Genomic DNA, 27,725 nt, shown 5'->3' with positions numbered 1-27,725 from the left:
TCGCAGTTATAACTAGAGGAAATGCTCAAAGTTTTGACCGTTAATTTCTAGACATTTATTTATACGTCTCAGGAATGCTTCGTGCGTTGCTCTTCTTATTTCATCAGGAGGAAGAGATCTGCAAAAGTGTTTAATAACCAAATTGAGTTTCAAAACTATGAATCTAAAAATCTAAACGAACCTGAACGCATTTCTGACTCGTCCTATGCAGTCCTTTTTATCAGTCAGGGGAGTTGAGTAGACAATATTTTTTATCCTACCCCAAACATAATAGTCTAAAGGAGTTAAATCGGGAGAACGTGGTGGCCAAAGATGTGGACCATTGTTCGCCAACCATCGATCTTCAAATAGCCTGTAGAGGATATTTGACACATTGAGTGAATTGTGTGGAGGCGCGCCATCTTGTTGATACCATAAGTCATTATGGTTCTGTACTAGCGGCTCAATTATTTGAGTCAATATGTCAGAATATCTATCTCCTAAGGGAGAACATTCTTTAAATAATGCAAACATGTGTAGTGTTCTATCTTACCAGTTAAAGTCCCATCATAAATGTGAACATCGAGAAGCAGTTGAAATTGGGAAGCCTTTTGCGTTACATTCGCTTACTTTCCTGCAATTAGTTCCCATAGCCCATCATCATTACCATTTTTATTGTGAGATGTTGATTGAGCGGTGGAATCAGACTGGTTCTCTATAGGTTGCCATTGTTCTTGGTATTCTTCTAGTTCTTCTACATATAATATAGTCGACAGCCTTCTCTGCATTACTTTCAGTCCCAAAAGCTTTTTTTATAACGTGGGTCCAAAAGGGTAGCTTTGTTACATCCGTAAAAACCTAATCGTATGTCTATTACCTCAAGCAACGATTGGTTTACCTGCTTGAGTGTTTGGGGACTTATTTTTTACACAATTCTGTAAACCTCTTTATCAGTGGAATGATTGATGACAAAGTTGGAAATAATTCTCCCGATAGCGTTGAAGTGTCCGTTTTTAAATAACATCTTGATTCCAAAGTGGCTATCAGGATCTATTGCGATTATCTGGTTCACTTGCGGGCGCTAGAACATGTTCCAGTTTTTCAAGTCTAGATTAAGAATTTCTCCATTTGCCACTTGTACTGACAGAAACCCTCCAATCTTCTTATTTAGTAACTCGGTATCTGACATGGTTTGTGTAGGAAGATATCTGAAAATATATTTCTTAATATTGGATTTTGGATGTCTGTATGGTCCTTTGGTTAAAAGTCTGGGTACAGTAGGTACGCCCTCCCTTCGACTTAAGCTCCCTTTCCTTGCGTGTCTGGAAAGCGATATCATTTTCGGGATCAGGTCCTTTCCTTTTTCCATCACAGTTCCACGTAGAGAGATTTTGAAAGCCATAAGAATCCAAGTTTGTAATGAAATCGTTGAAGATGTAGAATATTTCTGTTGGGGATTTGGCTACTTCAAGTTTTTTATTTAGGTTTCTTATCGACATCAGACAGGTGGGTATGTTGATAAGATCATTCAATTTCTTGAATTCGTCTTTCAAGTCACGGAAGGAATTGTTTTCGTTCATTACCACTGGAGTTTCTTTGTGTTGTGGTTTGTTGGAACTTTCAATGGATTGAACTTTTGCTCGTTCTGTCCAGTAGTTGGTTACAGATTGGGAAGGGGGGGGTTGTGATTCTTCGTTGAGTTGGTTCTCTTCTGGCATTTTTCTTTTCCAATAGCTTCAGGTATGCTTCGCATTTCGGGAAGTTGGCCGGATGATCTTTGCCGCAGTTATAGCATTTAGCAGATAAAGTTTTTGGTTTCAGACATTCCTTCGTGGGGTGATTTTCAGCGCATTTCAGGCAGACTGGATTTGCGAAACAATTAGATGTAGCGTGACCATGTGATTGGCATCGGTGACACATGACGATTTCTTTTCTATTTCTAAGCCTTCCCCATTTTTGAGGTCAGGTTTGTTTTCTAACCCATATAGGACAAATGCATGGTTTTTTTTCGGATTTGGGTGTGTAGGAGTGGAAGTTAACTTTGTCCTTCTTGAATACATTTTTAATATTGTTGTAGTCTTCTATTCTTTTGAAGAATACGTTCGTGGTATATTCTTTATGTTTCACATAAAATTGTTCTTTGCACAATATATATATATATGTCGGTTTATAACGTTTTGCGACGTTGTCCGATAACCCTCTTCCATTCCTCTCGGTTGTGTACCAGTGCCTCGTTCAATTCTCTTGCACTAATTGCCTTTTTAACTCCTTCCCCCCAGGTCTTTCTTGGGCGTCCTCTTTTTCTCTTCTCCACAGGTTGCCATTCCATCAGTTGCTTGGGTATTCGTTCGTTCCCCATCCGATTCACATGTCCGTACCACCTAAGTTGTCTTCTCTCTACATCCTCACGTATCTCACCTTCAATGCCCATTCGTTCCTTCACCACCTCATTCCGGATTCTATCTCTTCGGGAAATTCTCAATGCTCTTCTCATGGCGTCCATCTCAACTGCCTCGATCTTTCTCATATACTTCTCTGTTATCCTCCATGTCTCCGAACCATAAAGAAGACTACTTTTTATTATGGTTTCATATATTCTGAATTTCCTACCCTTAGTTATTTCTTTGCTCCATAGGATGCTGTTTAAACTACCAATCGCTCTCCTTGCCTGAACTATCCTTCCTTCGATCTCCTTATTATCTGTTCCCGTCTCGTTGAAATTGACTCCTAAGTACTTATAATCTTCACATTTTTCAATTTCCCCCATATCTTCCAAGTCCAAGTTCGTTGTCTCCTCTGACCCTACACACAAGTATTTCGTCTTCTCCAGATTTACCTCTAATCCCCACTTCCTATACTCCTCTATCAGCTTTCTCATCATATATTCCATGTCAGACTTATCTCTAGAAATGACTACCTGATCGTCGGCAAACTGTAAAGTGTACACAAAGTTATCATTTATGTTCATTCCCATATTTGCTACCTTACTCTTCCATTTCTGTAGTACCACTGAAACATATATTTTAAACAACGTTGGCGAAATACAGCATCCCTGTCTTAAACCCTTCGAAACATGAAATCTCTTCGTTAGATATCTACCGATCCTTATTTGAGAGCACGAATTGTTGTACAAGTTTTTCAACGCAGTAATCAATGTATGGCTTATATTCGATGTTTCCAATACCTCCCACAGTTTCTTCACAGGTACTGTATCATAGGCTTTTTTCAAGTCCACAAAGGTCATATGTACATCTCTGTTAGTAGCTAGCTTCTTTTCTCTGCCTACGGAGGACAATGGGTGGATTGAGTAGCTCAAAGTCCGAAGTAGCCGGTCCCAAGCCCGGATAAAAGAGGAGGGTTGGGGCGATGGGCTAGCAACCTATCCCCTGTGAAAAAAATAAACCGCTAAAAAACCCAAACCAAGCCTCGGAGTAATTGATGGATCTTTGCACAATTCCTTCAAATTATTCATGAAGGTTTTGTGATTATCTACTTTGCCGTGTATAACAATGGGTGGGACTTTTGGAGGAGACCTTTTTGTTTCGGGTGAAGTGGTAGGTACTTCATTTTCTATGTCAAGTGCTCTTCCCAACTAAGCTCACAGTTTCCATCTGCGTTGACGGACCTATACTGAACCAGAATCCATATTTTAGTAGGGGTCTCCTTGTGAACGTTTTATTGTTCGCAAGGGTTAGAGATTAGGTGTTAAGGGAACAACATTCACTTTCAGTGATCATCAAGATCCTTTTTACCCATTACCCATAGCATCGTCGACATTTAGCGACATCTGTAGGGAGCGGATGCGGATTCTCGGACCTCTGAACAGAATAAGCCGAAATTTTAAATTCAGTAGTGGAATTAATGTCTACTTTCAGAATTCAATAATTGTCTGCATGCCGTTAACTTATTTATTGATAAACGTTTTCTTTCCGCAAAAAAATTTAATAGTGAAAGTCGAAGTGCGTTCACATGCCCCGTATTGCGGGTAAGTGTGCGCACCCTCACGGGTTAAGTGAACGCATTGCTTAGTGAACCACACAATTACAAAATAATGTCAGCAAAATGTTACAATATTAGAGAAATGCTGTTTATTGTCAATACAGAAGCGCCTTTTTACAAGCACTGCATTATTGTTCGTGCCACCATTCCTGGTGAACACAACACTCGATACATTCCCCTCTTGGTGGCTCTTCATATTTTTCTGAACCAATAGGACAATATTGATCGAGTCTTAACCAAGAAAATCAACAATGTTATAATTTATTCTTCACTGAACTAAGGCCCATATAATGAATCTATGCGCACAATTACTCGCCCATACTTTCCCCAGTTAGCCAAAATTTGAATTGACGTTCTTATAGAGTTGAGCTGCTAAGAGAACCTAAAATTTTTTATTATATATTTAGATTAAGATGCGTATGGTCGAATAAAATATTGTTTAACACTGTCGGACTCGGAACTTGGACCTGGAAGAATTTGCAGAGAGGCTGAAAATTTACAAGAAAACTAGTGTATTTGATTGATTGGAAATAAAAAGTTGACAAGACGTCGCCAGGCGCACTCCTATGAAAAACTAATTTGGCGATTCTGCGCCCTTGCTTCACCCAAATGAACCCCTCTTTCATGCATTGCATAGTCGAGATGTACGCACTGCGCACACTTACCCTCTGCGCTCAGTCATAAAGTAAGTCATGGGTCTGTTCTGTGCGCTCAGTTACCCCGAATGACTCTATGTGGACATGATGCTTGTATGGAAGATCAATCGCATATCAGCTGATATGCGATTGATATTAACGGTAGGTATATTCTCCTCGTTATTTTGTTGTTGTCAGAATCATTGAGAATTATCGGGTCATTATTACTTCTGAACGGTATCAAGTCGCGGAGGGCTTCTTAAATTCAACTCTATTGGTTCTTCTTTTTCTGAAGGTGATATTTTCACGTTGTAGTTGGGAGGGTTGAAAATTCCTGTTTAGTTTTGACCCTCAAATCATTAGGGGATGATGTCCTACTCGATGTTCTGGAATCTTCTCTATTGAAAGAAGTCGATGAATATGAAGATTCTATCACTGGATATGCAATGGGGCCATTATTCCTTCTGAACAGAATCAAATCACGGAGAGCTTTCCTGAATTCAACTCCATTGGTTCTTGTTCTTCTGTATGTGATATTTCTCACGTTGTAACTGGAAGGGGTGTACATCAGAAAATCATTTTTGGAAAATGGTTGCTCCCATTTTCTCAAGATTTCACATTGAGTGAATTGTGAACATTATCACTGATTAAAATAAGAAATGGATCACGCCTTCAACAGTAAGGCAGGTAAATAATAAACAAATTAATTCAGATGCATAACATCCGCAGATAATTAAATCAACGAATGTTGGAGCCGGCAATTCATAGCATTTCGTTGACTAAGGAGTTTTGTTGCTCTGACGAGGTCAAATAAGACCGAAACCATGGTCAGCATCTACTCTTTGTCGACGAAATGAAAGTTCTGGTAATACTTCGAGCGATGGTAGTTTGTTAGTTCGATTTAGATCGTAACATTCGTTGATTTCATTATCTGCGGATGTTATGCATCTGAATTAATTTGTTTATTATTTACCTGCCTTACTGTTGAAGGCGTGATCCATTTCTTATTTTACATGTCCGCGGCAGATCGGTTACTGCCATGATCCGAACCTTTCCGCGCTTTTCCCTTCCTTAATTATCGTAATATACGATATCTGCAATATGGGAATAAAGCATATGGATGCATACTGCTATCTTCCCTCTGAGAGTTAGGAAATTGAATTGGGTTGGTTCCCGTTTCTCTGTCAGATGTCGGTACGATGTATTTATACATCATACCCGCTACTGATATGGAATAAAAGGAGCCGGCAATTCATAGCATTTCGTTGACTAAGGAGTTTTGTTGCTCTGACGAGGTCAAATAAGACCGAAACCATGGTCAGCATCTACTCTTTGTCGACGAAATGAAAGTTCTGGTAATACTTCGAGCGATGGTAGTTTGTTAGTTCGATTTAGATCGTAACATTCGTTGATTTAATTATCTGCGGATGTTATGCATCTGAATTAATTTGTTTATTTTCACTGATTCTTCCAAATGTTTCAAATGACGGGAAATGTTCAACTCATCTTCGTTATTGCATGATGAAGTTTGTCTTTCGTTTAAATGAGAGCTTTCTAGGTGGTGTGTTGGTTCACCTTCGTCTTCTTCAAGTAGAAAGTTCCTGTTTATTTTTCAACCTCCAATCATTAGGGGTGGTGCCCTACTCGATATTACGGAATCTTCTCTACTCAGAGAAATCGGTGAATACGAAGATTGCTCTTGATTTTCATTAATCGCATATTAGCGGTTGGGGGATGGGGACATTATTCCTTCTGAATATTATCAGATCACGGAGGGCTTTCCTGAATTCAACTCCATTGGTTCTTGTTCTTCTGTATGTGATATTTCTCACGTTGTAACTGGGAGGGGTGTACAGGGTGGGCAAAATTCGTTGTCTACTGAAGGGATCTCGAGAACTATAGCAGCTAGAAGAAAACGGACGACACATTCTCTAGCTCTTTTTTCTTGACTAATCCAAAACTGAGAACAGATCCAGCCTAACGTTCATAGATTTTGAGTTATGAACGAAAATTGAGAAATTGTCATTTTCAATGAAGCTGAACAACTCGTTTATTTGAACTCGTATTCGAAATCCGTTGTTACATTCTACAGGCACTTTTTTATGAGGAATCCGAATATGATATCATTCAATTTTTTCATCTATTTATTTTCGAGATCCGACAGGGATTTCCGATTTTTCAAATGTAAACTATAGTTCGAAGTTCTCTCATTCTGCTGCTTTTTTTTTGCTGATTTCAAAAATATATTATATGTTGCTATTCACATTAATATAACATAAGAAAAAAATTCAATACTTTTTCCTGCTTTTTGATTCACTGTCTGACTTTCAACTATAGTTTACATTTGAAAAATCAGAAATCCCTGTCGTATCTCGAAAATGACTGGATCAAAAAATTTGACAATATCATATTCGAATTCCTCATAAAAAAGTGCCTGTAGAATGTAACAACGGATTTCGAATACGAGTTCAAATAAAAGAGTTATACAGCTTCATTGAAGATGAGAATTTCTCAATTTTCGTTCATAACTCAAAATCTATGAACGTTAGGCTGGATCTGTTTTCAGTTTTGGATTAGTCAAGAAAAAAGAGCTCGAGAATGTGTCGTCCGTTTTCTTCTAGCTGCTATAGTTCTCGAGATTCCTTCAGTAGACAACGAATTTTGCCCACCCTGTACATCAGAAAATCATTTTTTGAAAATGGTTTATCAGTTATATTAGTTACTCCCATGAATAACCCAAACAAAAACATTTATCACACACACTTTCTGTAAACGAACTCATGCAGTTGTATCCCATCATTCTCAGAGAAAAGATCCAGCTACATCTTTGAAAATCAAAGTGACAAAGATTGGCCTTTCAGGAAAATTGCGAATGCGATTACCTTGAATAGGTGACTTTCAGGAAAAACAAAGATCAGATATTCAAACGCTTGAATTTTAATGTAGATCATACAACAAAAAATACATAATACAAATTGTGTCTAACTGTCTAATGTTCCTCGTCTTCAACTTCACAAAGGGCTCCAGTCGGTTATCCGATATATCAGTCTATCCAGTGGCGCCCGTCTCACATGCCCATACCATTCCAAACGTTTTTCCTCGATAAAGGTATGTCGTCCTCCACCGACATCCTTCTTCTAATCTTCTGATTTGGTATTCGCTCTAGTATTTTTCGGTGAATTCGAAGATTGATCTTGATCTTATATTCTTCTCCATGTTTTTTTTCTGGTTCTCAGAATCATTGAGTATTATCGGGGCATTATTCCTTCTGAACAGTATCAAGTCGTAGAGAGCTTTCCTGAATTCAACTCCATTAGTCCTCCTTCTTCTGAATGTGATATTTCTCACATTGTAGCTGGGAGGGGTGTACATCAGAAAATCATTTTTCGAAAATGGTTTGTTCGTTATATCCGCACAGGCACACCGAAAAAAAATTTTTACATTATTCAAAAAGGCCTCTCTTCAAGAAATTAAAGATGGTAAACAGAATTCATCTTGTTTAATGACAGTCATGAAGTGTTATGAATGAACACAGGAACACACTTAAAAAACTTTATGGTTGGAATTATAAGAAAATTACTACAATTGCTCATAAATTGACGAATTAAATTGCTCATCGAAATCGATTCAATACCATTGGACAATTTTCTTTTAGCTCACGTGATGAGTTGAGACTACAAAACCATTAATTTTCGATTCCTAAAGTGGTCTTCGATAATTGTGTGTTCTTGTGTCAGTGCAAAAAGGGGTTAGTTTGTTTCGTAGGGGGACATTTTATACGTTTGGTTTCAATCAATTTATATCAACCCTATGAGCTTGATGATCCTATTCTAGATCTAGATATTCTAGATAAGTTGTCGCTATCATCACTCTCACAGAGTTGATACAAACTGATCCCAACCAACCGTATAAAATGCGCCCGACGAACCGAAGTTTACCTATCTTTGTATTTTTTCTGATTTTGCATAGGGGTCGAGATGTCAAAGGTAGTACCTTTCCAAAATGACACACTGTGATTTCAGCTGACCTAAACTTGTCCTACAGCCGAAAGTTCTATTGTCGAAGTATGAATTGATATGTGATATCGATATAGAGATTTCAAATCAATCGTCTTGTTCGCCAATAAATGGATACATACATATATTGTGAGGAATTCTTTGATGAAATGAAGGGAATACTTGAATAGAAGATATGGAAGGAGTTAACACTTTACCCCAATGCATATTCTGCGCCTACACTCTTCTCGGAATCGAGGTTTGTATTGATTCTATATTCAATAGAATCTCTGCCAACACAACCCCACTCATTTTCGTATTGGCCAGGACCAGGAATTACTTCTGTAAAATGAATTAACATTTGTATATCATGAATTTTTTCCGAATATATGTGTAGGTGGTATATTAATATTAATGACAAATTTTGTGAAAATTAAAATGAAATTTATATCGAAATTTGCAAAATGCATTCTGTTTAGTAATCACCTTCCAGTAGTTTACAACTCATGTGAAATGCATATTTGTAATGTATAAATGTATATGTTATATAATATATTTGTATCTGAAGTTTTTTCGGGAATATTGTGTGTAGGTATTACTATCAATAGTGAAGGATTCTATAAAAATTAGAACGAATGTTTACTATAATAATAAAAAATACGTGTATATCTTAAATCCTCCCATAATATGATATTGATCATGAAAAATTCGATGAATATCAAAAAAACATTCATAAAAATATTTCATTATCGCCTTACCTAAACTCCTAATTTATAGCGATAAATGAAGATTGGCGGTTAATACGTTTTAGGTTGGAAAAGGGACAAGACTGGACCGATGCAAATGCGATCATGTGGAAAAGTCAGAAAAAACACAAAAAATTTCACACGTTCCGTCATTACGGAATCTATTCTTTGATTCAATATTTTCCATATTAAGAATTAATTTAGGTGCATACCACCCGCTGACATGAATATCAAGTGGTACGATCTGAATTCAACTAGCTAATTTGCCATCGTCAGGGCCCCAAATGGAGTACGCTCTATCGAAGAAAAGCAGATGCTGACCATGGTTTCGGTCTCATTTGACCTCGTCAGAGCAACATAGCTTCTTCTCCGATGGAGAACGTTTGGAGTTGATGAACCCTTATGTTATTTTCCATATTACCTACTAAGCATAGGTACATTCTTGATTTTGGCAATGTATGCTTCCATAGTATGTTTCTGTATATTATTGGTGAATGTAAATAAAAACACACTGTAATTATTTTATAATTCTTTGGCGATCGATTTCGGCTATGATTAAGCCATCATCAGGCCAGCTGAAATTACATTTTTCACATTCATTGTAAAAGAATGAGAGTGTGCAATCTTACCGTCGTTGGAGGTAAATTGGTAGACATATATGATGAGTCAAGATCAAGGATGAAATATGTGACTTCGAGAAATAATTTTTCTCTATTCAGTTATTTGAAATAAATCCCAAACGTCGAAGTTCCTGTCGTGTTCAATATGTAAAATGTAGTGGAAAATAGGAGTTGGATTAGGAGATTAATTTGGGGTGTCATTTGTCGAGTTTTTAACGTTGTGTGTTGTGTTCGGGAAATGTATCATTTTTATTATGCTGTTATCTCGTAAATTAAATTCTGTCAAATCGTTTAGTAAATGTTGATTACTTCTGTTCTTTAGAATTTCCAACTGTTCAAGTAATGTTAGTCTGTAATAATAATGTTCCTTATGTAGTATTTTCAAGTTGTCGAAGTCAGTGTTATGTTTATGTTCGTCTAGATGGCATACTAAGGCTGATTTAGATGTATTTCTGCGGTGTTCGTTGAATCGTTTCTTAACGTTACGTGTGGTCATTCCGATGTAGAATGCAGGGCAATCTGTGCAGTTGATTTTGTATATTCCACTTTGTTCTTCTTTTTTGGTTTTTGTCTTATTGTTAACTAATAAATTTTCGATATTTTTATGTCGATTATTTGTCAGAGTATAATCGTATTTGTTAACAATATGTTGGATGTTTTCATGTAGACCTTTATAGAATGGAATGGATAGATATTGTTTTCTTTTTGCAATATGGGGGTAGATTTTCTTCAATATTGTTTTTCTTTTGATTGAATGGTATATCTGATCTAAATATTCTCTAGTGTATTGATTATTGAAGCCAATTTGGTATGTACTATTCTTTTCTTTATTGTATTTTTCAGGGGATAGATGAATGTTAATTAGTCTGTGAAATAGAAAGTTAAAAGCAGCTCTTTTTAATGTTGGTGCATGATATGAATGGTAAGGAATGATAATATCGGTTTGTGTAGGCTTTCTATAAATATCCAAGAGAAGTTATTGTTTCTATCGAGATTAATTGTTAGATCGAGAAAATTTATGGTCTTAGAGATCGAGTGTTCGATGGTAAATTTTATCTTAAGCATAGAATTGATGGTTTCAAAGAATTTTTCAAGTTCTGTATCAGTTCCATCCCAAATGCAAAAAATGTCATCTACATATCGTTTCCATGAGATTATATTCTTCTTATATGGTAGTTGCATTATTAGTTCTTCTATACACAGTTTTCAACGTTGGTGAATTCTACATTTTCAAAGGGAGATGATTTCTTCTTGTAATTGTATTCCGATAATACCTATGAATTACTTTAACACAACAATTTTTAATTAAGATCTCCATACTAGGTTAGTCTCTTCTGCTGTGTTAATGTCCTTGTACGTTTCCTAACATGTAGCCGTTTTTTTTAGCCTTTGAAGAAGAAGAGAACTACTCTTCGAAACGTCGGCTCAGTTGGAATTTCTAATAATAAATACGTCCAAGTTCCTGTTAACCTTTCTTTCATTGATGATACCATGGATGCTACACTAGTCAATAAAATAAAATTATCAATGGAAATGATTTCAATGAAAAAAAAATTAAAATTGAATTTTCCATCTTTTGGGCCAGGGATAGGTAAACTGGGATTGTTATCTGATGCTCCACTTACTTCTGTTTTTTGACTGGTGTATTGGAACCTGGTGCTTGGGATGCTAACTCCAAACTGCACAGGGTGATCGTTGAGGGTTGTTGTGCTGTGTCGTTCCAGTCGGGGTTGGTTCACCGTCTTTACGTATTCTGGGATTCGCTTCTGGGCTGGTCTCGTTTACTGCACTTGTGTTGGAATCTCGTACTAGGTGTTTCTTTTGAACTTAGCGTCGAACTTGAGATTGCTCGTTCGTTGGATGTTACTCTAAGAAATGGATTTCACGTGATTTTCCTCAAATCTGGATATAGTCGGTTTTTTCTTTTCAGAGATTAACGTTGTACTTCGATTTTTGGGTTTTCACTAGTAACATCCCATTCTCGTCGCCAATTAAATTTTTCTCCTTTCAATCACGTTTTAAAAAAAAACACAGATATTTACAGGAAGCAAGTTTATTTTTTGGAAGTCGAAATAACAGTGAAGCATAAAGTCATTCCTTCATGTTGCTAAGGCGAGAGCTCAAGAAAATTGCTGATAAACATATGATAAACTTAAATGCTAACTCTAAACAAGGTATCATATTTCTTATTTAGAATACCCGAGGTTACGATTGCGTAATAATATATACTTATGTTATATCATATATTTGTATCTGAAGTTTTTTCCGAAATATTGTGTGTAGGTATATTACTATCAATAGTGAAGGATTGTACGAAAATTAGAACGAATATTTACTATACCTATCGAAATTTTTTGAGTTTATTCCTTTCATTTAAAATATATGTTTTCTTCGAAGAAACACTATATAAATATATTTTCCCCTTATTCTGGATTTGAATAAAACTATACCTCAACTTTTGTTCCTTGGGAAAAAGTCTTCAACTAATATTCTATAATATTTTTACTATAAAATATTATATGATTATCTCATTTTATTGAATTCAGTAAATTACTGAATGGATCATAGTAAAAGAGTATAATGAAAGAAATATATTTTTTGTCATAAATGGTACTCGATTTCAAGGTCGACAGTTTTAATAGGTTGTTGAAGAAAAAATTAAATCCTAAGGTAGTAACATTCAAAACATACAAAAATAAATTTGAAAAATCCAAAGAAAGCCAAAAATATTATTATGATAAAAATAAAATGTCATTACCGCTCCTTTATCCGAATGATCATGTATATTTCAAGAAAAATAACAAATCTGACTGGTCTCCAGCTATAGTAAAAGAAAGACTGAAATGCCAAAGGTCTTATATAATTGAAGACACAAATGGAGTAAGATACCGTAGAAATATGATACACTTGAGATTTAGGTCAAATGACAATTGTCACAGATATGACATTGATCCTCGAAATTCAGCTGATGATGTTTTGAATTCTAAGTTAGAGGAAAACAAGGAAAGCATATATAGAACAAGATATGGTAGAACTGTGAAACCTCCTGATAGATTGAATATTGCAATGACCTAGATGATTTTTGAAAGATAATGGTATTGTAAAAAAAAATAAAATAAATAAATATATATATTGTCAAGAAGAAATATTTGGATAGTGTATATAGCTAGATGTAAAATCTAATATATAAAATTCTCGTGTCACAGTTTTCGTTGCCATACTCCTCCGAAACGGCTTGACCGATTTTGATGAAATTTTTTGTGCTTATCCGGTATCTATGAGAATCGGCCAACATCTATTTTTCATCCCCCTAAATGTTAGGGGTAGTCCACCCCTAAATTTTTTTTTTATTTTTTAGACAAAATTTTTAATTTCTATTTTTTTATGATACAACTAGAAATTACTAGGAAATTATTTATATGGCAAAACAACGTTTGCCGGGTCAGCTAGTGTACAATAAAAATTTCTAAAAGGGAATATTGGAATAGTTGAAAATTTCAAATGTAAATATTGTAATTTTCTACTTTGATAATTTTAAGCTTACTCTTGAGAAAAGGGATATTAGATAAGGAATTTCAACATATGCGCATAATGAATATTGAATATGTACACTGAAGCAATATGTTCTTGGGGATAAACCAGTACGTATCTCATAGTCATTTAATAAAATAATAATTCGTTAAGTCTCACATAATTAAGTCCTCAATACCAAGAAACGATATTTATTACAGTTTGTTTCCTGTAACACACTTAATCCTATGTTGTGTTATCCTAGCCTAGTCATACCTGCCCCGTTGATTTCCTTTTCTCTTTCCTCTTGTGCTTTTTCCTTCATCACATTCCTGATCCATTCCGTAATCGTGTTCCACTTTTCCTCGCTTTCCAACATTTTGTCCAAAATGTTGTGTCTGTTGAATTGGAATTCCGGATCTCCTCCTGTTGTTTGCGCCATCTCCTTCCTTGATTCCTCCCATTTCTTGCACAGGAGTATGTGGTACGGCTTGTCCAGACCGTCACAGTTCCAGCACTTGGCGCTGCTGCTCTTCCTGATTTTTTTCCTGAACTTTCCAAAGCATCCGTGCCCGCTCAGGAATTGCACCGTCTCGTATTCGAGCTCACCGTGCTTTCGGTCCATCCATCTTAGGGGGTCCTTGATCAGGGTCTTCGTCCACTTTGCCCCTCTGTGTTCTTCTACTTCGTCTGTCCATTTATTCCTCGTCCTGGCTTGTTCACTTTGTCTTGCTAGATTTCTCTTCTCTCTTCGGCTAGTAGGTCCGCGTGTAGCATTCCCGCGATGATAAGTTCTGCTGTCCCTGAAACAGTCTTATAACCTCTGATGGAACTTACCACGACTCCTCTTTGTGCTCTCCTGAGTCGGTCTCTTCCGGTCTTGAATTTCCTCAGACTCTCCGCCCATATTTCTGCCCCGTATAGTAGTTTGGACATTGCTGCCGCTACTAGTACCCTCCTTTTCTTTATTGCTGGGCCGTCGATTCTTGGCAATATCTTTCTTAGGGCGTTGGTGGTTTCTTTTGTTTTTCCACTGCATAGTCGATGTGTCTGAGGAATTTGAGGTCTTTGTCCTATATCACCCCTAGGTATTTCAGCTGCTTTTTCCCCTCAACTTCCACTCTTTCTATTGCCGCCTTGGTCCTCTGTATTGGTCTTCTCCCTGTGACTGTGAGTATCTCCGTTTTTGCCGGTGCAAGTTGCAGTCCTCTGCTTCTCATCCATTCTCCAACTTTGGCTGCCATTTGTTCTGTTTTCTTCCATGCTTCTTTTTCGGTCTTTCCGGTTGTTATCATGGCCAGGTCATCCGCATATGCCACCAGTTACGTGTCTAGGTCTTCTACTGCCCATTCCAGTACTCCATTGTACAGGATATTCCATAGTGTTGGACTTAAAACAGAGCCTTGTGGAACCCCACATGTTAGTGTTACCTTTTTGTGTGCTGCCCTTAGTGTTCTGTCCTTGAAGTAGCATTTGATCACGTTTTGTACGTGATCGGATATGCCCTTCCTCTTTAGTTCGTCCAGGATCTCCTTCCATCTGGCCGTGTTCAAAGCATTCTTGACGTCGAATGCTGTTAGTAGGGTTATACGCTGGGTCCTGTGGGTTCCTTCTTTTGCCACACCTTGCAAATTCGATCACTTCCTCTACGGCCGTTATGGTTGATCTCGCCTCCCTGAATCCGTGCTGGTTTTCCGCAACCGCTTGTTTGTCTTCTAGCTCTTTTTGTAGTCTGCCTTTCATCATCAGTACCAGCTCCGCTTCTTTCCATACTTCGTTGTACATTTTCAGGATCTTTTCGCTGTTGTCCTCCAGCACCATCTTCATTATTTCTGCCGTTATTCCATCTGGGTCTGGTGCTTTCTTTTTCTTCATCTTTCTAGCCGTCACGGAAGAAATGATCTCAAATGTTGCAGGATAGGTACGAAAGATGTAGTGCGGAATTGAGAGAGAATTTAAAAGATGTATCAGATATAGCGTTGACTACTGATATATGGAGTTCTTTTAGTAAAAAAAGTTATCTCAGTATAAATGCACATTTTATTTGAAATACCAAATTAAACTCTTTGGTTCACTGCATTTAATATTGCGAATGTTTGAAGAATGATTTAAACAGAATGGGAAATTTTTGATAAAGTGAAAACCATCGTAACAGACAACGCTTCCTCTATGAAAAAGGCGGTAAATGACTACTTACTAAGAAAAATCATTTGTGCATTGCGCACACCTTGAACCTGGCAGTGAAAGATTGCATCGGCAAAGAAAATGAAAGTTCACAAATTAATTCATTGAGAAATACTGAATTACTCAATGCTATTTCAAAATGCCGTGCAATTGTAACCCACTTCAAACGAAGCATAAAGTCTGCTAACACTTTACGGGATATGCAAAGTGAAATGAATTATGATATAATAAAACTCAAGCAAGACGTACAGACAAGGTGCAACTCAACATTTTATATGTTAGAAAGGTAAATGAAGGTTGAGATTTCTCTATCTGCTACACTTCCTCTACTCGACTCACCTCCACCAAATTTGAATTAGACTGAATGATTAATCTTGGAAGACTGCGTAGCTGTTTTACAACCAGTAGAGAAAATCAATTCAACGCTATCGGGAGAATTATATCCAACTTTGTCATCAATCATTCCACTGATGAGAGGTTTACAGAATTGTGTTAAAAATAAGTCTCCAAACACTCAAGCAGGTAAACATTTACAAAAATCGTTACTTGAGTTAATAGACATACGAAAGCTGTATTCGGGTTCGGACTAGAACCGTTCTAGAACTGTCAGGAGTTTGCGCATTAGAATGTTCTTGTTTGGGTTTTTTTTGAACTGTTCTAGGACTAACTTCTTCGTGTTCGGGTTTCGTCAGAATCATCCTGGGACGATCCTAGAACTTTCCAAATTCAGTACCTGAGAACTGATCTGGGATTTTCGACGCATGTCGAAGTTTGTTGATAGCAACCTAACCTAACCTTAATTTTCGAACAGGTGGTCGGTAATCTGAAGGTAACCAAATTTTATTTGCAAAGGGGTGTTATTTTTATCATTCTGTTATCATTAAATTCGCGAATTATGGAGTTTATACATTTATTTGATAGTAGTAGTAGTTCTTCATCGTCCTCGTGATGAAGAGTTTCTTGCCAAATTAACTGAAAATATCGTACCAAACTTGTTGATTCCTGAAATTTTACTTGATAAACCTAAAAATGAAGGTTCCGTTGAGGAGACAGTACCATTATATTCGAATAAACAATTCACTGAACAGTTCAGGTGAGTAAAAAATTCGTCCCATTAATAATATGTTATTCATTCATTGCTGTATCCCGTTGCCAGGAATGAATCTACAAAAAGAAGAAGAAGAAGAAAAAAAAAAAAAACTTGTAATTTCTCAGTGCTAGTTGCGACTGTGTGCCCTCCTGTGACTAAAGAGACCCAACCGTGACCTGCAGATCCTTCCACACTCAGGGCATGGATAGTCACCAACCAGATCTGACCGCCGCTGTATCCTTCTCGATTCTCCATTATAACTGTGTACCAAAGACCTCCACTGTGACCTGTCTAACGCTAGTTGTTCCCAGTTATGATTGGCATTAACTGATTTTAGGGATTTATGTAGTGTATCCTTAAACCGCTTATACTGGCCTCCTGATTTCCGGGCTCCCTCAGTGAGTTCGCCGTATAGAGCTATTTTGGGGAGTCTTGTGTCTTGCATCCTCAGAATGTGGCCGCTCCATCTGAGTCGGGCCCTCGTTACTTGAGTCTCAATTGTTGTACAACTCGCGCACTGCAAGACTTCTGCATTCGAAACTTTGTGGAACCATCTTATGTGCATTATCTGTCTCAGATGACGTTGCTGCGTCTGTTCAAGCTGTTTAATATTTCGCCTGTAGGGAGTCCAGCTTTCGCTTCCGTAAAGAAGCGTTGGGAGGACCACTGCTCTGTAAACAGCTGTCTTGGTCTTCAGATTGAGGTCGCGATTTTGAAACACTCTGTCCTTCAGCTTCCAGAATGCCCGTGATGCCGAATTGATACGGTTGTGTATTTCCGTGTCAAGGTTAGCCCTAGTATTTATGAAGCTTCCCAAGTATTTGAACTGCTCTACCTGTTCTAGAGTTTCATTGTCCAGGCTGATATCTGTTTGAAGGCTTTCTGGCGGACTTACCAGGATTTTGGTCTTATCAATATTGAGTCTAAGGCCTAAAGCTTCGTATATATGTTTATAGGTGTCCATCATTATCTGTAGATCCTCTTAGCTGCTAGCGATGAGTGAACAGTCGTCTGAATATCGAAGTTCCGTGATAAACTTGGTACGGGTTTTTGCTCTGAGGCGCTTCAGGTTAAACAGGCCTCCATCAAATCTGAATCTTATCCCAACACCTCTTACGGGCATGCTCATGTCAGCAATTATCGATACAGCTATGGCGAAAATATTGAACAGTAAAGGCGCTAATACGCAGCCTTGTTTTATTCCAGAGTTGGTTGGGAAATGGTCGGTTGTAGAGCCATTATGCTGTATTCTAGCGGTGTTGTTGGTATGAAGGCTTTTACACACTGCTAGGAATTTTTCGGGTACTCCTAGACGTGCCATGATATGAATAATATGTTATAATGGTATGCATACGGTCTAATATTTGTAACGATAATTTATCCTTTAACGGTCATGTAACGTATAATAAATTTTTATTTTAGGGTTTCCAGAGAAATTGTTCATAACCTGAAAGAACAGTTCGAAGTTTCAAAATATTACCCCAAAAAAGAAACAGGCCTCCGAAGAATTGGTAGTGAAAAATGTATTCTAGCCTTTTTATGGTTTGCCAGTAATGAATCTACTTCATTTAGAGATGTGGCTGACAGATTCAATTTATCTGTGAGTACGCTCCATAGGATCGTAGTAGATGTGACATCATTTCTTTCTGATATGTCTGGCAATGTTATTGTTTGGCCGTCAGCAACAGAATTCAGAAGCATTTCAGAGGAATTTGCAGAGATGGGTTTTCCTAATGCCATTGGCTGCATAGATGGCACACATATAAGGATGGATGCACCCATCGATGATGCTCTATCATATTTGAACAGGAAGAAATATTATTCTATTCAGGTAATTACTCTATTTGCCTTTTACACTATGATCAAGAAAAATGGAATGATATGAAATAACAATTAGAGATTCAATTGCTGCAAACATTAGTGCCTATCAGTTACCAAAAATTTTGACATTTTCATATTTTTAAAACAAATACTGGCAGATTTTCAGTAGCTAAAAGTGAAGGTTTACAGCTTAGATTAAGCAAGGAGAGGGTCCGCCTAAATCGGGAGGACTGACAGAATACATTTTTCTAAACCTAAAATTTCTCTAATAATTAAATGTCAGGTAGAACAGGTTGGATGTTGGAATCTCGTTTTACCTGAACTGTACATCCAGGTCTGAGTGTTTTCAACATTGAACCTGTACAATCTGACATTAATTACAAATATGTGCCAAAATATAATCAAAATAATATACTTCCTATATATCAATAATGTATGTATATTCATTCTTTCAGGTGCAAGTTGTTTGTGACAATACGAAGAAAATAAGAGATGATTTTATAGGGTATCCAAGAAGTGTTCACGATGCTAGAGTTTTCAGGACTAGCCCTCTCGGTCAAAATTTATCAGAAAAATGTAGGGATTATGTTCTTTTAGGTGATAGTGCCTACTCTTGTCTGAGAAATTTATTGACTCCTTACAAAGATAATGGAAATTTGACAAATGTTCAAAAAAAAAATATAACAAAAAACTTAGTCACTGTAGAGTTTTCATTGAACACACGATAGGGCTTCTCAAACAAAGATTTCGTCAACTGTTCCATCTGAAGAGCAGAAACATAGAATTTATTTGCCATTTTGCTAGAGCATGCTGCGTTTTGCATAATATGTGCATGGATGATCAGAACTTCAACCTTAGCATCAACCAGTACCGCAATGCAGAACATCTTGGCAATGAAACCGATGATGATAATGAAAATGATGAGAGGAATGAAGTTGGCTTGAATTATAGGAATTATGTCGCTGCTATGATGGATATTTAAACATCGTTCAGATATGGTAATATTGAATACGTTTGTCTTGAAATTTTCCTTTATTGCATAATTTCTGTTGAAAATTCGTATATAAATATATATGAACAAAAAACTGCATTTTCATTTTCACCTACATTTATTTAAAAAATTTATTATATTTATAACAGATATATTATTATATTTATAACAGATATACATTGCACATAACTTTGTTTATATAAATAAATAACAAATACTTAACTAAGAGGCAAAATCAGATACAACTAATAAACACAGACAAAAATAATAAATGAATAAAATAAATAAAGAACACAAACAGTTTACATAAAAAAATATATACATATATACAAACACAAATTACCGACTAATCCTTTTTTTTTAATAGTTCGATATACTCACTGAGTAGCTGATTTTTTAACACTTTTTGTTCAAGTCTTTTTCTAGCTATTTCCAATTTCTCCTCTTCCCTCTGTTCTCTTCTGCTATAAAATGACTTCAGATCATTTTTTAGCTCTACCAGAATATCGTTCCTTTTCTGGCAGGAGCAGCTGGGAACACGCTTAGTTCTAGAAGTTTCAGCCGATTGTGGGACAGTTGGTTGGGAAGTAGAAGGCTGATCGATAACCACTTCCCTTTCTTCTTCAATTGAGAGGCAGGGGACTGAATCAAGATCACCAGACTGTGGAGGTGGTTCGGTGAATATTGATTCACTGGAAAGTAGGACGATTGGCCTCATATTCCTTTTTTTGTGGAATATATCATCCATTTCATTCTCAAATTGAAACGTCCTACTTCTCCCCCTGCCTGTTGCATTATTGTTATCAACAACCTTCTTATAGCACCTCTCCAGGACTTTAGATCTGTTTTCGCACTTGCTGCCGGATATTGTAATTTTGAAATGATTACTCATTTCCTGGCCAACCAACTCCCACAACTTCTTCATCGACTTCACATCATAGGTACCAACTTTTTTTTGTGAATTTTGTAGAGCTCAAGCAGTTTGAGGGTCCTTTCTCTATTGAAATATTTTTCATCAGATCTATCGAGGAGTAGGAAATGATTCATACTGAAATCTGAATAATAAAAAATTTTGTTATTTAATTATTATATAATTTTTTAATATGCACTTACCTTCGCTGGACATATTCATAAAATGATTTTTAGACTTCGAACAAAAAGAATTTAAAAAAAATTTTAATTTGAATTTTAAAAAGATAACGATAAAATAATTTCGAAAAACGAATATATATATACAAAAGAACAAGATATTCACAACAAAAGAATATAACAAAACAACTCAAACGAGATAATTTCTACAAAAGAGTAACAAAAGAATTTCGACAATACAATACGGACAAAAGAATGGAGGGTTTTCACAAAATATTTCGAACAATGGATGGCAAAAGACCTTTGAGGATTTTGAACAAAATAACCACAGATAATAGATGAGATTGAGATTTAAATCTTTTTCATATTTTACGCGCCATAGGTTTTATTCGGGTTCGAATTTCGAATCCTCTGCGCAGTTCTAGAACCATTCTCGGACTGTCCGAAAGTCGAACCCGAATACAGCTGAGATATGACGTTTTTTTTGCGTTCGGGTTTTCATGAAATGAGAACCATCCTCGGACAGTTCTAGGATTCGAAACTAGTGCGCAACAGTTCTGCGCAGTTCTAGAACAATTCTTGAACTGTCCGAAATCCGAACCCGAATACGACTGATATATTTATTTTTCTACAAGCGTGCGCATTCAACCTTTTTCCCGCACGCATTCCAAGTTGCAAAGAGTCACTTTCCCAAAGGGTGCGGGAAAAACGCCTGCTATTTCTTTCCCGCACGTATTTGCGTGCGGGAATGGATTAGCAGGGGTTTTTCCCGCACGCAAATATTATAGAGTAAAATTGAATTCTTTCATGTTTCTATGCACAGAACGTCAACAATGAGAAACCCATAGTAACGACATGCAGAATTACGTCTGTCATTATTATATAAATTAATCAAATGATATATGATATGTTTCGTGATATGGAAACATTTATATATTTCAAGCGCTTGTAGAAAAAATATTGTTCCTAACTCTTGCGGAAAGTGTCTTGCCCGCACTCAACTGCTTACCCGAACTCTGCTTCGCATCGTTCGGGCAACGGCAGTTTCGTGCGGGCAAGTATCACTTTCCGCACTAGGAAATAGTTATTTTCCTATCAAGTGCGGAAAGTGATACTTGCCCGCACGAAACTGCCGTTGCCCGAACGATGCAAAGCAGAGTTCGGGTAAGCAGTTGAGTGCGGGCAAGACACTTTCCGCAAGAGTTAGGAACAATATTTTTTCTACAAGCGCTTGAAATATATAAATGTTTTATTTAAGGAAACATATCTTATATCATTGGATTAATTCATATATAATGACAGTGTAAAATTCTGCAAGTCGTTACTATGGGTTTCTCATCGTTGACGTTCTGTGCATAGAGAAATGATAGAATTTAATTTACTCTATAATGTTTGCGTGCGGGAAAAACCCCTGCTTATCCATTCCCGCACTCAAATGCAGGCGTTTTTCCCGCACCCTTTGAAAAAGGTTGAACGCGCACGCTTGTAGAAAAAGGTTTTTACGTATGTAACAAAACAGCTGCAAAAGCTACCCTTGGATCCACGTTATAAAAATAAAGCTTTTGGGACTGAAAGTAATACAGAGAAGGCTGACGACTATATTACAGAAGAATTAGCAGAATACCAAGGACAATGGCAACCTATAGAGAACCAGTCTGATTCCACCGCTCAATCAACATCTCACAATACAAATGGTAATGATGATGAGCTATGGGAACTATTTGACAGGAAAGTAAGCGAATGTAACGCAAAAGGCTTCCTAATTTCAACTGCTTCGGTTATATTGAAGCAGTATTTAGATCTGCCCTACTTGGATAGAAAGCAAGATCCACTGCAATTTTGGAAAGAGTGGAAAAAAATATTTCCATCACTATATAAACTTGCGTGTAAATATTTGTGCGTACTTGCTACATCTGTGCCATCAGAACGGCTTTTTTCGAAGGCTAGATTTCTGACAAATGAAAGAAGAAACCGACTACTCCAAAAAAAGTTAACCAAATATTATTCATGAATTCGTATTCTATCCATCTATCGCAGCTCGAGCCGGCAACGCGACAGACGAATTGATTCGGTTAACGCCCCAACACGCTTTCCGATTCATACGATATTCCATCTACGATCAATATGTTGAAGATATTACCTCTAAAGGATCTTGAGAAATCGTTGCGGTCATCAAATATTCGTACCCACACACTAAATTCAGTACATTGAGTATCTCCAGTGTAGCTTCAAGGGTAACCTTGAACCCATTTTTTGTACTGTTAGAGATGGGCAGAGGGGTAAGTGCCTCCCAATCATCCAGAAATTTCAAAAAATCGAAAATGGCCTGCAAGTGATTGAGATATCTTCAGAAATTTTTTTATGAAAAATGCAAAAACAATTCGACAAAAGTCAGCTACTGACTGGAGGCTACAGACTCTTCATAATACTGACACAATTTTATAAAACCACAAAGTATATTACATGATTTATTGTTACCTGTTTCTGTCTGCAACCTTCATGAACTCTCATAGCATTCATAGGTGTGCGGAAAGACATAGCCCCAATCAATTTATCAATTAGTTTGATAAATTTTTGAATCTTTCAACTTTTCGCACGTTTTCTCATAATACTCCATTGCCACAGCCAAAGAGCTATAGAAATAATTACATATAAATTATTATTAATAATGATTTTAAATTATAAACTTAGACATACTTGAGTTGCAAGATTGACATTCATCTTTTGAAAACCCTTAGGATTGACATGTGCTGGTGATAACTTATGTGCTATCTTCTAATTCGGCTGCTGATACTTCTCTTCTTGGAGGACAGCTTCCTAATGATTTTTTTTTACTATCCCATAAGGTGTCTGAAATGAAGAAGTGTCTAATCAAAATATCAGCTAATAATCAACTATGTAGTGGCAAAGAGGACAGAAATAAAGGTCGAAACGTCGGCATCTCATTAAGGATTTTTATTTCCCCTGTCCTCTTTGCCATCATATTTCTTCAGAACCTCACATCCACAGCACCGATTGGTGGAATATTGTGATTAGAAAAGGCTCACCATAAATTCGTCCAAATTTTCTTTTATTATTCCATTTCTGAAACATTTCAAAAAATGGTTGAAATCTGATATCATCCACAGTCTCTGGTTCTCATTGCATGGGTGCTCACAACTAATGCAACCCCCAATATCGTCCACACCCCTCTATTCCATGTTGCCCCATCTGCAACAACAGCATCCACATGGAGTCCACTTCCTTCTAGTAGGAGTATGCATTCCAACATTAATTTGTGGAGGGTGACACTAGCACACGAACTTCTAGATAAGAAACACCCCAGAGACTGTGTCCACCTTTTTCGAAATGGTACAAATTTAAACACCAAGGCATGATCAGCCGGTATATTTCTCAAATCTTGGGGTGTATGCTGTCCTAAATCTACAAAACCATTAAATTTCATTGATTCAGAATCACAAGAGATGTTCTCAGTGAGATTCATCTCATCCACCTCGTTTTTCTGAAGCAATAAAATTTTTAGTTTTTTCCCTCAATCCATCAAAAGTTGAGGATTGAAACCCATAAGCTGAGCAGCTTATTTTTTTTATATAAGTATTTAATGTAGCCAGGGATGGAAGAGGCAATATTTTTCTTGTCCCCAACAGTTGGTAAGTGCTCCTACTCTTCATACGAATGAGCATACACTCATAGATCCACTCCAAAGTGTATCGTCGACCTTTGGTGTTCTTCTTTTTAGGCGCTTCAATGCAGGACTTTACAATAGTCTGAAGTTCTGCAGGTAACTCCTGTATAGCATTCTTTTATTTTTTTTATTTATTTATTGCATATAGGAATACAAACGGGCATTGAAACCCAAAAATAGTACTCACAAATTATTAACAAAAAATAATCATACAATTTTAAGTATAAATTCTTATATATAATTCTAATATAACCAAAGTGCAAATTAACAGTTTTTTCTATGTAATCAATATTACAATCTATGTTATAACACCGGATGATAACTTTCGCCTGAGAACTCCCTTGAACTGGGAGAGAGACGTACAAAACGGATCAGTGTCTCCAAACTCATTGTTAAATGTGGTCAAAAATCTACATACTGGTGAATTCTGCGTAACATTCAAGCGACGAAAAGAAATAGCAAACGTCTCCCTTGATCTTAATCTTCTCTCGGGTACTTTGATGGATATCAACTGTAGTATTGAGGGGGCCAAAAAGATGCCGTTCAGAACCTTGTATAGAAAACTCATGTCATTCATTTTTCTGCGGTTTTCCAAACTTAGAATATTGAACCTTGATTGAGCTTGAGTGTAATCATGATCTGTTATAACCAAATTATTCCTGTATGACAAGTGTTTGAGAAATTTGTGTTGTATGCTTTCTAATCGTTTTATGTGACACTGATAGTGAGGATTCCAGGTCGGAGAGGCAAAATTCAATTTACTCAAAACAAAGGAGTTGTATAAAATGAGTAAGCTCTTGTTAGTCCTGAACAATTTACCATGTCGAAGGGTGAATCCAAGCAGTTTGTTCGAAGATGATATAACATTATTGATATGATTGATAAAGTTCAACTTGGTATCCAAAATTACTCCTAAATCCCTAATACTGTCGACCCTTGGCAAATTGATTTGATTCGTTGAATATGTATTTAACAGGACATTTGTATTCCTCGTGAACGAAATTACCTGACATTTATTCAGGCTGAGGAAGAGAAAGTTATCTCTACAGTATTGGCACAACCTATCCAAGTCCTCCTGAAGCAAAGCAGCATCCTCAATAGATCTTATCCTCAGGAATATTTTGAGGTCGTCTGCATAAATCAGAAATCCTGCAGAACGAAAACAGGAAGATATATTATTGATATAAATTATAAAAAGTAGGGGCCCCAAGTGCGAACCCTGAGGTACGCCTGATGTACTGGTGTAGTTTCTTGATTTCTGTTCCCCGACACACACATACTGTGATCTCCGCAACACATACGACCTCACCCACCTCAAGAGGCTACCACATATTCCCACTTCCGCAAGTCGTCGAAAAAGTACAGTGTGATTAACTTTATCGAAAGCTTTTTTGAAGTCCGTATATATTACATCTGTTTGATTATGTGCTTCGATACCATCATGTAGAATTTCGAGGAAATGGACTAAATTGGTTTCGAGATTTCTACCCTTCACGAACCCATGCTGATTTTCAATAATCAAGTGTTTTACGTGATGCATTATTGTCTTGTAAACTAAGGACTCAAATAACTTCGGTATAGCCGAGAGAATACTGATAGGTCTATAGTTCTGAACGAGATCTCTTCGACCGTCCTTATGAATCGGAACGACTCTCGACAGCTTCCAGTGCTGTGGAAAATCTCCACTCCGAAGCGATCGGTTAAAAATAATTGAGAGAGGCTTAGTTAAAGACTTACAACAATTTTTCAAAAAGATTGGTGGAATATTATCTGGGCCTGGTCCCTTATTAGGATCTAATGATTTCAGACCTTCCTCAACAACCTCCTCAGATAGAGAAACCTCGCTCAAGTAGACGCTGCTGTAGATGTTCTCATATTGTGAATCATAAACCGGACCCGAAGGTGGCTCGAAAACAGAACCGAAAAAATCTGCAAAACACTCAGAAATTTCCCTCGGTGACCTTGCCTCTACATCTCCACTATACATAACCGATAGAAACCTACTGTGACCTTTCTTCCGAGATACATACTTGAAGAAGCTTTTAGAATTTTTAGGTAGTTCTTGCTCTATATTAGAAAGGTAGCTATAGAAATCCCTAGAAATGAGGTTTTTTGAGAGTTTTCTCAACTTTTTGAAACGATAATATTGATATGGATTTTTATATATTTTATATTTGTTGTGAACGTTATGTTTTTTTCGAATAATACGTATCGTTTCTTGTGAGAAAAAATAAGGAAATTTTTTATTTATTTTAGTTTTCGGTACGTATTTTGATATGACTTTTTCGAGCATTTTGTAGAGAACATCCACACCAACGTTGACATCTACACCCTCCAAGAGGGAGCACCAATCTATTCCCAAAAGTTCAGAATTGATCGCATCATAATCCCCCTTCCTGAAATTGAAATTATAAGAGCTCGTCTCTCTCAAGTAACCACGAGCACCAACATTACAAAAGAATTCTATTGCTGGATGATGATCGTCCTCACAAACCAAAGGAGCATCACTTCGACTGATGCGATCAACTCTATGTTTATTACACAAAATCAAATCAAGAATTTTCTCGTTTTTGTTACAAATATTGTTGAATTGTTTCATTTCCAGAAAATCTAAAGTATCTACAAAATGAGCATATTTACTTTCAATTTCTGTAGCAACCAAAACATCACATGATGTTTGCCTCGCCCATTTTAGGGAAGAACAATTGAAATCCCCACAAAGCACAATTATGTCTTGATCACGAATATTCAAACAGTTTTCCTCCAGCTTATCTGTGAACGACCTATAGGCCGCCTCGTTACCAGGTGCTATGTAAACACAGCAAATAAAAATTTTAATTTTGTGAAGGTCTATTACTACCCAAAGATCCTCGAAATCACTGCTCAACTCCGGCACACATTTGGCGTTCAAATTATCACGCACAAGCAAAAGCACACCACCTCCGTCTTTTTTCCTGGTTTGAATTAAGTCTCTATCTCTTCTGAAGATGTTGTAATTATCGTCAGCTAATTCGTCATCGGATATATTATCATTCAACCAAGTTTCAGTCACAGCGATTATGTCGAATGAACCGGATATCACACTCAACTTGAAATTAGGTAATTTTGTACGCAGTCCGCGTACATTTTGATATAAAATGTGTAAAGCCATTTTAAATGAGATTTTTATTTATTTATTACTAATATTCTAGAAATCGTTACTGAGAAAGCCTGCTTAAATCAGCTTCATTTTGTATCTGTAGGATCCTAGACGTTTCGTTCTTTCTAATAAGGATGTTTCCATTCTGGACCCACACAAATTTGTAACCTTTTTGTTTGGCGAATTCACGAGCTGATCTGAAAACAACTTTGTTTCTAGTAGTGAGATGTTCATTCACATAA

General features: G+C 36.8%; 1 protein-coding gene across 1 annotated transcript; it reads left to right on the top strand.

Annotated features, from left to right (window-relative positions):
- Nucleotides 1-16,657: 16,657 nt before the first annotated feature.
- Nucleotides 16,658-19,676, top strand: LOC123308111 (putative nuclease HARBI1). The gene is made up of 3 exons (XM_044890659.1): nucleotides 16,658-16,761; nucleotides 18,181-18,589; nucleotides 19,035-19,676. Exons 2-3 carry the CDS (start codon nucleotides 18,410-18,412, stop codon nucleotides 19,305-19,307), a joined length of 453 nt encoding a protein of 150 aa, XP_044746594.1. The 5' UTR covers nucleotides 16,658-16,761; nucleotides 18,181-18,409; the 3' UTR covers nucleotides 19,308-19,676.
- The last annotated feature ends 8,049 nt before the right edge of the window (nucleotides 19,677-27,725 follow it).

This window comes from Coccinella septempunctata, chromosome 2 (genome assembly GCF_907165205.1).
Source record: "Coccinella septempunctata chromosome 2, icCocSept1.1, whole genome shotgun sequence".
NCBI lineage: Eukaryota > Metazoa > Arthropoda > Insecta > Coleoptera > Coccinellidae > Coccinella > Coccinella septempunctata.
This window is presented reverse-complemented; position numbering and strand designations above follow the sequence as displayed.